The 15,998-nt window shown below is 43.2% G+C and overlaps 1 protein-coding gene across 1 annotated transcript in view; it reads left to right on the forward strand.

Annotated features, from left to right (window-relative positions):
* LOC121843911 (unconventional myosin-XV-like) overlaps positions 1 to 15,684 on the forward strand; it is a gene marked incomplete at its 3' end in the record, with an annotated part of 62,632 nt that extends 46,948 nt beyond the window's left edge. The window contains 9 exon segments of the mRNA XM_042313784.1: positions 98 to 223; positions 3,397 to 3,474; positions 7,085 to 7,172; positions 7,175 to 7,238; positions 9,339 to 9,384; positions 11,860 to 11,984; positions 12,719 to 12,836; positions 13,325 to 13,500; positions 15,600 to 15,684. Coding sequence (XP_042169718.1) covers positions 98 to 223; positions 3,397 to 3,474; positions 7,085 to 7,172; positions 7,175 to 7,238; positions 9,339 to 9,384; positions 11,860 to 11,984; positions 12,719 to 12,836; positions 13,325 to 13,500; positions 15,600 to 15,684 — 906 coding nt within the window.
* Between the last annotated feature and the right edge of the window lie 314 nt (positions 15,685 to 15,998).

Raw genomic sequence — 15,998 nt, forward strand, 5'->3', positions numbered from 1 at the left:
ACACACACACACACACACACACACACACACACACACACACACACACACACTTGACTGTGCTGAGTCATTGGTTGATGCTCTGTTCCTCTGTTGCTAGGCGACAGACCACACCTTCCTCCAGAAGTGTCATTATCACCATGGTAACAACAAGATCTACCTGAAGCCAAAGATGCCCCTCCCAGAATTCACCATCAAACACTTCGCTGGCCCAGTCACCTACCAGGTACACACACACACACACACACACTGCCAGGTACACCCACACACACACACCTGCCAGGTACACACCACACACCTGCCAGGTATACACACACACACCTGCCAGGTACACCCACACTCCTACCAGGTACACACACACACCTGCCAGGTACACACACCTGCCAGGTGAACACACATCTGCCAGGTACACACACACACACCTGCCAGGTACACACACACACCTGCCAGGTACACACACACACACCTGCTAGGTACACACACACACACCTGCTAGGTACACACACACATGCCAGGTACACACACACACCTGCCAGGTACACACACACACTCCTACCAGGTACACACACACCTGCCAGGTGAACACACATCTGCCAGGTACACACACACCTGCCAGGTACACACACACACCTGCCAGGTACACACACACACACCTGCTAGGTACACACACACATGCCAGGTACACACACACACCTGCCAGGTACACACACACACATACACCTGCCAGGTACACACACACACTCCTACCAGGTACACACACCTGCCAGGTGAACACACATCCCTGCCAGGTACACACACACACACCTGCTAGGTACACACACACACACCTGCTAGGTACACACACACATGCCAGGTACACACACACACCTGCCAGGTACACACACACACTCCTACCAGGTACACACACACCTGCCAGGTGAACACACATCTGCCAGGTACACACACACCTGCCAGGTACACACACACACCTGCCAGGTACACACACACACACCTGCTAGGTACACACACACATGCCAGGTACACACACACACCTGCCAGGTACACACACACACACACATCTGCCAGGTACACACACACACCTGCCAGGTATACACACACTCCTACCAGGTACACACACACCTGCCAGGTACACACACACACCTGCCAGGTACACACACACACCTGCCAGGTATACACACACTCCTAACAGGTACACACACACCTGCCAGGTAACACACACCTATAGTTGTGGGTAGTTTCTATGTAGTGAATCCCAATGAGACCCAACAGGATGAGAGCAGAATCAGCTTCCCCAACGCAGCTCGTTGGTTGGATGATGTTCCCATTTATTGTGAATATTAAAAAACTAAAATGAAAAGCTTTTGGTGAACGAACACTCCTCCTTACTGGCATGGTGAACTAACACTCCTCCTTACTGGCATGGTGAACTAACACTCCTCCTTACTGGCATGGTGAACTAACACTCCTCCTTACTGGCATGGTGAACTAACACTCCTCCTTACTGGCATGGTGAACTAACACTCCTCCTTACTGGCATGGTGAACTAACACTCCTCCTTACTGGCATGGTGAACTAACACTCCTCCTTACTAGCATGGTGAACTAACACTCCTCCTTACTAGCATGGTGAACTAACACTCCTCCTTACTAGCATGGTGAACTAACACTCCTCCTTACTGGCATGGTGAACTAACACTCCTCCTTACTAGCATGGTGAACTAACACTCCTCCTTACTAGCATGGTGAACTAACACTCCTCCTTACTAGCATGGTGAACTAACACTCCTCCTTACTGGCATGGTGAACTAACACTCCTCCTTACTGGCATGGTGAACTAACACTCCTCCTTACTGGCATGGTGAACTAACACTCCTCCTTACTAGCATGGTGAACTAACACTCCTCCTTACTGGCATGGTGAACTAACACTCCTCCTTACTAGCATGGTGAACTAACACTCCTCCTTACTGGCATGGTGAACTAACACTCCTCCTTACTAGCATGGTGAACTAACACTCCTCCTTACTGGCATGGTGAACTAACACTCCTCCTTACTGGCATGGTGAACTAACACTCCTCCTTACTGGCATGGTGAACTAACACTCCTCCTTACTGGCATGGTGAACTAACACTCCTCCTTACTGGCATGGTGAACTAACACTCCTCCTTACTGGCATGGTGAACTAACACTCCTCCTTACTGGCATGGTGAACTAACACTCCTCCTTACTGGCATGGTGAACTAACACTCCTCCTTACTAGCATGGTGAACTAACACTCCTCCTTACTGGCATGGTGAACTAACACTCCTCCTTACTAGCATGGTGAACTAACACTCCTCCTTACTAGCATGGTGAACTAACACTCCTCCTTACTAGCATGGTGAACTAACACTCCTCCTTACTAGCATGGTGAACTAACACTCCTCCTTACTGGCATGGTGAACTAACACTCCTCCTTACTAGCATGGTGAACTAACACTCCTCCTTACTAGCATGGTGAACTAACACTCCTCCTTACTAGCATGGTGAACTAACACTCCTCCTTACTAGCATGGTGAACTAACACTCCTCCTTACTAGCATGGTGAACTAACACTCCTCCTTACTAGCATGGTGAACTAACAGTCCTCCTTACTAGCATGGTGAACTAACACTCAGAGTTCTCCTCCTTACTAGCATTGACTCTGATGATAGCTACTTTATTGAGGAAAAATGGACTGACTATGATACTGTACGTGGTTGTCCCACCTAGCTATCTTCAGATGAATACACTAACTAAGTCTCTGGATAAGAACGTCTGTTAAATGACTAACATGTTAATATAACTGAGTCTCTGGATAAGAACGTCTGTTAAATGACTAACATGTTAATATAACTGAGTCTCTCTGGATAAGAACGTCTGTTAAATGACTAACATGTTTTATTAATTAATGAATTATTGTTTTAACATATAGTATATAAACATCCCATATTACACAACACAGTAAATGAGACAGACCAAAACATCCCATATTACCCAACACAGTAAATGACACAGCCCAAAACATCCCATATTACCCAACACAGTAAATGAGACAGCCCAAAACATCCCATATTACCCAACACAGTAAATGAGACAGACCAAAACATCCCATATTACCCAACACAGTAAATGAGACAGCCCAAAACATCCCATATTACCCAACACAGTAAATGAGACAGACCAAAACATCCCATATTACCCAACACAGTAAATGAGACAGCCCAAAACATCCCATATTACCCAACACAGTAAATGAGACAGACCAAAAAATCCCATATTACCCAACACAGTAAATGAGACAGACCAAAACAGATCCGACAGTCGATGGCTTTACAATATGGTTTCTTCCTGCTCTATACCTTCTGTCATCTCTCTGTAGGTTCACAAGTTTCTGGATAAGAACTACGACCAGGTTGGACAGCAGGTTCTCAATCTGTTCATCCACAGCAAGAACAAGGTAGGAGGGGTTAGGGGTTAGGGGTTAGGGGTTAGAGGTTAGGGGTTAGGGGTTAGAGGTTAGGGGTTAGAGGTTAGGGGTTAGGGGTTAGAGGTTAGGGGTTAGGGGTTAGAGGTTAGAGGTTAGGGGTTAGAGGTTAGGGGTTAGAGGTTAGGGGTTAGAGGTTAAGGGTTGGAGGTTAGGGGTTAGAGGTTAAGGGTTGGAGATTAGGGGTTAGAGGTTAAGGGTTAGAGGTTAAGGGTTAGAGGTTAAGTGTTGGAGGTTAGGGGTTAGAGGTTAGGGGTTAGAGGTTAAGGGTTAGAGGTTAGGGGTTAGAGGTTAAGGGTTGGAGATTAGGGGTTAGAGGTTAAGGGTTAGAGGTTAAGGGTTAGAGGTTAAGGGTTGGAGGTTAGGGGTTAGAGGTTAAGGGTTAGAGGTTAAGGGTTAGATGTTAGAGGTTAGAGGTTAAGGGTTAGAGGTTAGGGGTTAGAAATAGTCATGTAATGGTGTTATTAAACTAAACCAGACAATAGATTATCTATTTACCTAGTCATGTTATTAAACTAAACCAGACAATAGATGATCTATTTACCTAGTCATGTTGTTAAACTAAACCAGACAATAGATGATCTATTTACCTAGTCATGTTATTAAACTAAACCAGACAATAGATGATCTATTTACCTAGTCATGTTGTTAAACTAAACCAGACAATAGTTGATCTATTTACCTAGTCATGTTATTAAACTAAACCAGACAATAGATGATCTATTTACCTAGTCATGTTGTTAAACTAAACCAGACAATAGATGATCTATTTACCTAGTCATGTTGTTAAACTAAACCAGACAATAGTTGATCTATTTACCTAGTCATGTTATTAAACTAAACCAGACAATAGATGATCTATTTACCTAGTCATGTTGTTAAACTAAACCAGACAATAGTTGATCTATTTACCTAGTCATGTTGTTAAACTAAACCAGACAATAGATGATCTATTTACCTAGTCATGTTGTTAAACTAAACCAGACAATAGATGATCTATTTACCTAGTCATGTTATTAAACTAAACCAGACAATAGATGATCTATTTACCTAGTCATGTTGTTAAACTAAACCAGACAATAGTTTATCTATTTACCTAGTCATAAATCATTTGGGCTGGAGGTGATAATGCTTATTGCTAACAGCACATCTGATAATATAGACCATAGGCTAGATGCATGGTACAATATATTTGTAATAATAAACATGATTTCTACCAATATGTTACCTGGCACCTTTCTGGAGAGGTTTATTTTCTTTCATTCTGGAATTTCCTTTTAAAAAGTCACCAGAACTGAGCTTCCTGCCACATACAGTGGAGTCAATACAACTAGTTTTTCAACCACTCCACAACTTTCTTGTTAACAAACTATAGTTTTGGTGAGTCGGTTAGGACATCTACTTTGTGCATGACACAAGTCATTTTTCCAACAATTGTTTAAAGACAGGTTATTTCACTTATAATTCACTCTATCATAATTCCAGTGGGTCAGAAGTTTACATACACTTTAGAAGCCTCTGATAGGCTAATTGACATCATTTGAGTCAATTGGAGGTGTACCTGTGGATGTATTTCAAGGCCTACCTTCAAACTGAGTGCCTCTTTGCTTGACATCATGGGAAAATCAAAAGAAATCAGCCAAGACCTCAGAAGAATTTGTAGACCTTCACAAGTCTGGTTCATCATTGGGAGCAATTTCCAAACGCCTGAATGTACCACGTTCATCTGTACAAACAATAGTACGCAAGTATAAACTCCATGGGACCACGCAGCCGTCATACCGCTCAGGAAGGAGATGCGTTCTGTCTCCTAGAGATGAACGTACTTTGGTGTGAAAAGTGCAATTCAATCCCAGAACAACAGCAAAGGACCTTGTGAAGATGCTGCAGGAAACAGGTGCAAAGTATCTATATCCACAGTAAAATTAGTCCTATATCGACATTACCTTGAAAGGCCGCTCAGCAAGGAAGAAGCCACTGCTCCAAAACCGCCATGAAAAAGCCAGACTACGGTTTGCAACTGCACATGGGGACAAAGATCGTACTTTTTGGAGAAATGTCCTCTGGTCTGATGAAACAAAAATAGAACTGTTTGGCCAAAATGACCATCGTTATGTTTGGAGGAAAATGGGGATGCTTGCAAGCCGAGGAACACCATCCCAACCGTGAAGCACAGGGATGGCAGCATCATGTTATGGGGCTGCTTTGCTGCAGGAGGGACTGGTGCACTTCACAAAATAGTTGGCATCATGAGGAGGGAAAATTATGTGGATATATTGAAGCAATATCTCAAGACATCAGTCAGGAAGTTAAAGCTTGGTCGCAAATGGGTCTTCCAGATGGACAATGACCCCAAGCATACTTCCAAAGTTGTGGCAAAATGGCTTAAGGACAACAAATTCAAGTTATTGGAATGGCCATCACAAAGCACTGACCTCAATCCCATAGAAAATGTGTGGGCAGAACTGAAAAGGCGTGTGTGAGCAAGGAGGCCTACAAACCTGATTCAGTTACACATGCTCTGTCAGGAGGAATGGCCCAAAATTCACCCAACTTATTGTGGGAAGCTTGTGGAAGGATACCCGAAATGTTTGACCCAAATAAAACAATTTAAAGGCAATGCTACCAAATACGAATTGAGTGTATGTAAAATTCTGAGCCACTGGGAATGTGGTGAAAGAAATAAAAGCTGAAATAAATCATTCTCTCTACTATTATTCTGACATTTCACATTCTTAAAATCAAGTGGTGATCCTAACTGACCTAAGACAGTGAATGCTTACTAGGATTAAATGTCTGGAATTGTGAAAAACTGATTTTAAATGTATTTGGCTAAGGTGTATGTAAACTTTCGAAGCGTAAAAATGATCAGGGGGAGGACCCCGGACCCCCTCAGCAAGGAGACTGGAATTGTTCAATCTCACAGTTTAATACAAAATGAACCTATTTCTCTAAAAGCATGATGGTCATGACTTTCTTACATGAAAGGGAAGGTTAACTTGGCCCCAGACAATCCATCTGAGATCAGCCATGGGATTATTTTGATGTTTTATCCCTGTCTCCAGATCAGTCCATGAATCATACTAATGAGCAAACATTCCATAACTGCAGGGGGCAGTAAATCACTAACCTGGTCTTTAAACCTGTTCAGACAACATCCTTCAGGGATAGGTAATTCACTAACCTGGTCTTTAAACCTGTTCAGACTACACCCTCCAGGGGGAAGTAAATCACTAGCCTGGTCTTTAAACCTGTTCAGACTACACCCTCCAGGGGGAAGTAAATCACTAGCCTGGTCTTTAAACCTGTTCAGACTACACCCTCCAGGGGGCAGTAAATCACTAACTTGGTCTTTATACCTGTTCAGACTACACCCTACAGGGGGCAGTAAATCACTAGCCTGGTCTTTATACATGTTCAGACTACACCCTCCAAACAACTCATAGTACTAGTAGAAGAAGAAGAAAATTGACTACTCCTAAATGGAGATGGCCTCAATGGTGCTGCCCATGCTCTCACAGACGTCAAAATGGGGCAGATACAATGATGCAATGTCTATCTAAGTCTATGGTGTGTTCCCCAGATGGTGGCCAACCTCTTCCTGGTTCACGCGGAGGTCGTAGGTCAGCATAGAGGTCATGTGAGGAAGAGCAGCACGGTGACCCGGAGACACCAGCCCCCACCGTCTCCACCAAGTTCACTCTGTCACTTCTGGAACTGGTAGACAAGATGGAGAGGTGTTATTATTATTATTAATATTAAAGGGAGGAGAGGTGTTCTTATTATTAATATTAAAGGGAGGAGAGGTGTTATTATTATTATTAATATTAAAGGGAGGGGAGGTGTTATTATTATTAATATTAAAGGTAGGAGAGGTGTTATTATTAATATTAATATTAAAGAGAGGAGAGGTGTTATTATTATTATTAATATTAAAGGGAGGAGGAGAGGTGTTATTATTATTATTATTAATATTAAAGGGAGGAGAGGTGTTATTATTATTATTAATATTAAAGGGAGGAGGAGAGGTGTTATTATTAATAATATTAAATGGAGGAATAGAGGTGTTATTATTATTATAAATATTAAAGGGAGGAGAGGTGTTATTATTATTATTAATATTAAAGGGAGGAGGAGAGGTGTTATTATTATTAATATTAATATTAAAGGGAGGCGGAGAGGTGTTATTATTATTATTAATATTAAAGGGAGGAGGAGAGGTGTTATTATCATTATTAATATTAAAGGGAGGAGGAGAGGTGTTATGATTATTATTAATGTTAAAGGGAGGAGGAGAGGTGTTACTATTGTTATTAATATTAAAGAGAGGATAGGTGTTATTATTAATACTAAAGGGAGGAGGAGAGGTGTTATTATTATTATTAATATTAAAGGGAGGAGGAGAGGTGTTATTATTATTATTAATATTAAAGGGAGGAGAGGTGTTATGATTATTATTAATGTTAAAGGGAGGAGGAGAGGTGTTACTATTATTATTAATATTAAAGGGAGGAGGAGAGGTGTTATTATTATTAATATTAAAGGGAGGAGAGGTATTATTATTATTAATACTAAAGGGAGGAGGAGAGGTGTTATTATTATTCTTAATATTAAAGGGAGAAGGAGAGGAGTTATTATTAATATTAAAGGGAGGAGAGGTGTTATTATTATTATTAAAGGGAGGAGAGGTATTATTATTATTAATATTAAAGGGAGGAGGAGAGGTGTTATGATTATTATTAATGTTAAAGGGAGGAGGAGAGGTGTTACTATTATTATTCATATTAAAGGGAGGAGAGGTGTTATTATTATTATTATTAATATTAAAGGGAGGAGAGGTGTTATTATTAATATTAAAGGGAGGAGGAGAGGTGTTATTATTATTAATATTAAAGGGAGGAGGAGAGGTGTTATTATTATTAATATTAATATTAAAGGGAGGAGGAGAGGTGTTATTATTATTATTAATATTAAAGGGATGAGGAGAGGTGTTATTATTAGTATTAATATTAAAGGGAGGAGGAGAGGTGTTATTATTATTATTAATATTAAAGGGGGGAGAGGTGTTATTATTGTTATCAATATTAAAGGGAGGAGAGGTGTTATTATTATTATTAATATTAAAGGGAGGAGGAGAGGTGTTATTATTAGTATTAATATTAAAGGGAGGAGGAGAGGTGTTATTATTATTAATATTAAAGGGAGGATAGGTGTTATTATTATTATTATAGGGAGGAGAGGTGTTATTATTATTATTAATATTAAAGGGAGGAGAGGTATTATTATTATTAATATTAAAGGGAGGAGAGGTGTTATTATTATTAATATTAAAGGGAGGAGGAGAGGTGTTATTATTATTAATATTAAAGGGAGGAGAGGTGTTATTATTATTAATATTAAAGGGAGGAGGAGAGGTGTTATTATTATTATTAATATTAAAGGGAGGAGAGGTGTTATTATTATTAATATTAAAGGGAGGAGGAGAGGTGTTATTATTATTAATATTAAAGGGAGGAGAGGTGTTATTATTATTATTAATATTAAAGGGAGGAGGAGAGGTGTTATTATTATTATTAATATTAAAGGGAGGAGAGGTGTTATTATTGTTATTATTATTATAGGGAGGAGAGGTGTTATTATTATTAATATTAAAGGGAGGAGGAGAGGTGTTATTAATATTAAAGGGAGGAGGAGAGGTGTTATTATTATTCTTAAAATTAAAGGGAGGAGGAGAGGTGTTATTAATATTAAAGGGATGAGGAGAGGTGAGACAAGATATGAGAGGGAAATTAAGAGGTAGAGTTATTGTTACTGAATCTTTCTCTTTCTCTTGACAGGTGCAACCCATCGTTTATACGCTGTATAAAGCCAAACAGACAGAAGGTAGGTCTCCACATCACAGTTTACCAGTAGTCTCCACATCAGAAGGCAGGTTTCCACATCACAATACAGTGGTATTGTTGGTACGCTGCATTAAGCCAGACAGTCAGAAGGTAGGCCTCCACATCACAGTGTGAAAGAGTTTAATTTTGGGACTGGGGGCAGTATTGAGAAGCTGGGATGAATAAGGTGCCCAGAGTAAACTGCCTGCTACTCAGGCCCAGTTGCTAATATATGCATATTATTAGTAGGTTTGGATAGAAAACACTCTGAAGTTTCTATAACTGTTTGAATGATGTCTGTGAGTATAACAGAACTCATATGGCAGGCAAAAACCTGAGAAAATATCCAACCAGGAAGTGGGAAATCTGAGGTTTGTAGTTTTTGAAATCACTGCCTATCAAATATACAGTGTCTATGGGGTCATATTGCACTACCTAAGGCTTCCACTAGATGTCAATAGTCTTTAGAACCTTGTTTGATGCTTTTACTGTGATGGAGGAGAGAATGAGAGCTGTTTGAGCCAGAGGTCTTCCAGAGTGCCATGAGCTGATCACGCGCGCTCACATGAGAGTTAGCTGCGTTCCATCTCATTTCTACAGACAAAGGAATTCTCCGGTTGGAACATTATTGAAGATTTATGATAAAAACATCCTAAAGATTGATTCTATACTTCGTTTGACATGTTACTACGAACTGTAATATGACCATTCATCTGAACTTTCGCCTGGACTTGCCGGCACGTCGTTTGGATTGTGTTCTAAACGCGCGAACAAAAAGGAGGTATTTGGACATAAATTATGTATCATGTTCTGGCCTTAGTTCCTTTGTTTTGTCTTTTTATTTGAGTATGGTCAGGGCGTGAGTTGGGTGGGTTGTCTATGTTAGTTTGTCTATGATTTGCTATTTCTGTGTTTGGCCTGGGATGGTTCTCAATCAGAGGCAGCTGTCAATCGTTGTCCCTGATTGAGAACCATATTTAGGGAGCCTGTTTTCTATTGTGTTTTGGTGGGTGGATGTTTTCTGTCTTTGTGTGTCTGCACCAGACAGAACTGTTTCGGTTGTTTTCGTTGTTGTTTTGCTATGCAGTGTTCAGTTTACATTAAAAAAGATGAACACTGCGCTTTGGTCCTCACCTTCTTCCCAAAACAGCCATTATGGACTTTATCGAACAAATCAAACATTTATTGTGGAACTGGGATTCCTGGGAGTGCATTCTGATGAAGATCATCAAAGGTAAGTGAATATTTATAATGCTATTTCTGACTTCTGTTGACTCCACAACATGGCGGATATCTGTATGGCTTGTTTTGTTGTCTGAGCTGTACTCAGATTATAGCATGGTTTGCTTTTTCCGTAAAGTTTTTTGAAATCTGACACAGCGGTTGCATTAAGGAGAAGTTTATCTAAAGTTCCATGCATAACACTTGTATCTTTTATCAATGTTTATTATGAGTATTTCTGTAAATTGATGTGGCTCTCTGCAAAATCACCGGATGTTTTGGAACTACTGAACATAACGCGCCAATGTAAACTGAGATTTTTGGATATAAATATGAACTTTATCGAACAAAACATATTGTGTAACATTGAGTCCTAGGAGTGTCATCTGATGAAGATCATCAAAGGTTAGTGATTAATTTTATCTCTATTTCTGCTTTTTGTGACTCCGCTCTTTGACTGGAAAAATGGCTGTGTTTTTCTGTGACTAGGTACTGACCTAACATAATTGTTTGGTGTGCTTTCATCGTAAAGCCTATTTGAAATCGGACACTGTGGCTGGATTTACAACAAGTTTATCTTTAAAATGGTGTAAAATACTTGTATATTTCAGGAATTTTAATTATGGGATTTCTGTTGTTTTCTATTTGGTGCCCTGCAATTTCACTGGCTGTTGGCGAGGAGGGACGCTACCGTCCCAGAGAGGTTTTCTTGTTTTTTGAATTTTACCCCTTTTTCTCCCCAATTTTGTGGTATCCAATTGTTTAGTAGCTACTATCTTGTCTCATCGTTACAACTCCCGTACGGGCTCGGGAAAGACGAAGGTTGAAAGTCATTCGTCCTCCCATACACAACCCAACCAAGTCACACTGCTTCTTAACACAGCGCGCATCCAACCCGTAAGCCAGCCGCACCAATGTGTCGGAGGAAACACCGTGCACCTGGCATCCTTGGTTAGCGTGCACTGCGCCCGACCCGCCACAGGAGTCGCTGGTGCGCGAAGAGACAAGGGCATCCCTACCGGCCAAACCCTCCCTAACCCGGACGACGCTGGGCCAATTGTGCGTCGCCCCACGGACCTCCCGGTCGCGGCCGGTTACGACAGAGCCTGGGCGCGAACCCAAAGTCTCTGGTGGCACAGCTGGCGCTGCAGTACAGCACCCTTCACCACTGCGCCACCCGGGAGGCCCCAAAGAGGTTTTAACAGTGATATTGTTGGTATTGCCATGATATGTGTGTGTTTGCTTGTATGTGTAGGAGCCAGGTGTGTTTGAGACGGAGCTGGTCGGCAGTCAGCTGAGGTATTCTGGTATCTTGGAGACCATCAGGATCCGGAGAGAGGGTTACCCTGTTAGACTGGCCTTCAACGTCTTCCTGTTTAGGTAAAACACCCAGTTAGACTGGCCTTCAACGTCTTTCTGTTCAGGTAAAACACCCAGTTAGACTGGCCTTCAACTTCTTCCTGTTTAGGTAACACACACACACACCCTCTAACCCTGCCCCTATCTCAGGTATCAGTCCCTGTTGGGGACAGCCTCCTCTAACCTGTGTGTTTGTGTGTGTCAGGTATCAGTCCCTGGTGGGGACAGCCTCCTCTAACCTGTGTGTTTGTGTGTGTCAGGTATCAGTCCCTGGTGGGGACAGCCTCCTCTAACCCGTGTGTTTGTGTGTGTCAGGTATCAGTCCCTGGTGGGGACAGCCTTCTCTAACCTGTGTGTTTGTGTGTGTCAGGTATCAGTCCCTGGTGGGGACAGCCTTCTCTAACCTGTGTGTTTGTGTGTGTCAGGTATCAGTCCCTGGTGGGGACAGCCTCCTCTAACCTGTGTGTTTGTGTGTGTCAGGTATCAGTCCCTGGTGAGGACAGCCTCCTCTAACCTGTGTGTTTGTGTGTGTCAGGTATCAGTCCCTGGTTGGGACAGCCTCCTCTAACCTGTGTGTTTGTGTGTGTCAGGTATCAGTCCCTGGTGGGGACAGCCTTCTCTAACCTGTGTGTTTGTGTGTGTCAGGTATCAGTCCCTGGTTGGGACAGCCTCCTCTAACCTGTGTGTTTGTGTGTGTCAGGTATCAGTCCCTGGTGGGGACAGCCTCCTCTAACCTGTGTGTTTGTGTGTGTCAGGTACAAGTCTCTGGTGGGTGTGAAGCAGCCTCCAGCTCCTGATGGGGAGAACTGTGTCATCATGCTCAGCAAACTGGTTCCCCTCCGACCCGGGGCCTACCAAGTAGGAGTGACTAAGGTATTCATCTTTACCTAACCCTAACCCTCCTACCCGGGGCCAACCAAGTAGGAGTGACTAAGGTAACCATCTATACCTAACCGCTGACATTCCTACCCAGGGCCTACCAAGTAGTTGTTACTAAGGTAACCATCTACACCTAACCCTAACCCTCCTACCCAGGGCCTACCAAGTAGTAGCTACTAAGTTGAGCATACCAAGTAGGAGTGACTAAGGTATTCATCTTTACCTAACCCCTAACTCTCCTACCGGGGCCTACCAAGTAGGAGTGACTAAGGTAACCATCTACACCTAACCCTAACCCTCCTACCCAGGGCCTACCAAGTAGTAGCTACTAAGTTGAGCATGTTAATTCAGGATGTGTTGTGTGGGTGAGAGACCAGAACCTCTTCACCTGGCTTCCTGTTCCTGTACAATACTTTCAGTGACAATGTAAACTACGGTCCAACAGTGATGTCTGGTTGTTCTCTCTGTGTGTGTTGTTCCAGCTGTTTCTGAAGGAGGACGTGTACCAGTTGTTGGAGTCTAAGAGAGAGCGTGTCCGTCAGGTGGCGGCCCTCACCCTGCAGAGATACACACGCATGTTCTTTGTCAGGAAACGATACAAGGAGTTCAGAACCAAGATCATCAGACTACAGGCCTACTGTAGAGGCTTTCTCACCAGGTACTGACCCTAATCTCTGACCCCTGACCTCTTACCCTGATCCCTGGGTAAGGGAACCTACAACCACCCTCGCTACAGTTACCAGACAGGGTATAGAACCCACAACCACACTCACTACAGTTACCAGACAGGGTATAGAACCTACAACAACCCTCACTACAGTTACCAGACAGGGTATATAACCCACAACCACCCTCACTACAGATACCAGACAGGGTATATAATCTACAACAACCCTTACTACAGTTACCAGACAGGGTATAGAACCCACAACCACCCTCACTACAGGTACCAGACAGAGTAAAGAACCCACAACCACACTCACTACAGTTACCAGACAGGGTATATAACCTACAACAACCCTTACTACAGTTACCAGACAGGGTAAAGAACCCACAACCTCCCTCACTACAGTTACCAGACAGAGTAAAGAACCCACAACCACACTCACTACAGTTACCAGACAGGGTATATAACCTACAACAACCCTTACTACAGTTACCAGACAGGGTATAGAACCCACAACCTCCCTCACTACAGTTACCAGACAGAGTAAAGAACCCACAACCACACTCACTACAGTTACCAGACAGGGTATAGAACCCACAACCACCCTCACTACAGTTACCAGACAGGGTAAAGAACCCACAACCACACTCACTACAGTTACCAGACAGGGTATAGAACCCACAACCTCCCTCACTACAGTTACCAGACAGAGTAAAGAACCCACAACCACACTCACTACAGTTACCAGACAGGGTATAGAACCCACAACCACCCTTACTACAGTTACCAGACAGGGTATAGAACCCACAACCACCCTTACTACAGTTACCAGACAGGGTATAGAACCCACAACCACCCTTACTACAGTTACCAGACAGGGTATAGAACCCACAACCACCCTTACTACAGTTACCAGACAGGGTATAGAACCCACAACCTCCCTCACTACAGTTACCAGACAGGGTATAGAACCCACAACCACACTCACTACAGTTACCAGACAGGGTATAGAACCCACAACCCCCCCTGCAACAGTTACCAGACAGGGTATAGAACCCACAACCACCCTCACTACAGTTACCAGACAGGGTATAGAACCCACAACCTCCCTCACTACAGTTACCAGACAGGGTATAGAACCCACAACCACACTCACTACAGTTACCAGACAGGGTAAAGAACACGTAGTCACCCGATGGCAACCTAATGATTTTACCACGGTACATACTGTAAGCACTGTAAAACTACTGAGACGTCTGTGTTACTTCTCCCTCTGTCTCTCCTTCCATCCTTCTCCCTCTGTCCCTCCTTCCCTCCTTCTCTCTCTGTCTCTCCTTCCATCCTTCTCCCTCTGTCTCTCCTTCCCTCCTTCTCCCTCTTGTCTCTCCTTCCCTCCTTCTCCCTCTCTCTCCTTCCCTCCTTCTCCCTCTCTCTCATTCCCTCCTTCTCCCTGTCTCTCCTTCCTCCTTCTCCCTCTTGTCTCTCCTTCCATACTTCTCCCTCTGTCTCTCCTTCCCTCCTTCTCCCTCTGTCTCTCCTTCCATCCTTCTCCCTCTTGTCTCTCCTTCCCTCCTTCTCCCTCTGTCTCTCCTTCCCTCCTTCTCCCTCTGTCTCTCCTTCCCTCCTTCTCCCTCTGTCTCTCCTTCCATCCTTCTCCCTCTGTCTCTCCTTCCCTCCTTCTCCCTCTTGTCTCTCCTTCCATCCTTCTCCCTCTGTCTCTCCTTCCCTCCTTCTCCCTCTTGTCTCTCCTTCCATCCTTCTCCCTCTGTCTCTCCTTCCATCCTTCTCCCTCTGTCTCTCCTTCCATCCTTCTCCCTCTTGTCTCTCCTTCCCTCCTTCTCCCTCTGTCTCTCCTTCCCTCCTTCTCCCTCTGTCTCTCCTTCCATCCTTCTCCCTCTGTCTCTCCTTCCCTCCTTCTCCCTCTGTCTCTCCTTCCATCATTCTCCCTCTCTATCCTTCCATCCTTCTCTCTCTGCCTTTTCCCTCCCTCTCGTTCTCTACCTTACTCATTCCCTTTCTCCCTCCCTCCCTCCCTCCCCCCTCCCTCCCTCCCTCCCTCCCTCCCTCCCTCCCTCCCTCCCTCCCTCCAGGAAGCGCTATTTGAAGATGAGAAAGAGTCTGGTCAAGTTTCGTTCTCTCATCCACATGTACGTCACCCGCAAGAGATACATCAAGGTACGATGCACAAGACAGTACACACACTACACACCATTACACACACTACACAACACACCCTACACACCATTACACACACTACACAATATTACACACAATACAGTACATGCACTACACACCATTACACACAATACACAACACACCCTACACACAATACACAACATTACACACAATACACAACACACCCTACACACAATACACAACATTACACACAATACACAACACACCCTACACACCATTACACACAATACACAACACACCATTACACAACATAGTACACAATACACACATAATACCGTACACAACACAATACA

The sequence above is a fragment of the Oncorhynchus tshawytscha genome, unplaced genomic scaffold, assembly GCF_018296145.1.
Source record: "Oncorhynchus tshawytscha isolate Ot180627B unplaced genomic scaffold, Otsh_v2.0 Un_contig_2275_pilon_pilon, whole genome shotgun sequence".
Classification (NCBI taxonomy): domain Eukaryota; kingdom Metazoa; phylum Chordata; class Actinopteri; order Salmoniformes; family Salmonidae; genus Oncorhynchus; species Oncorhynchus tshawytscha.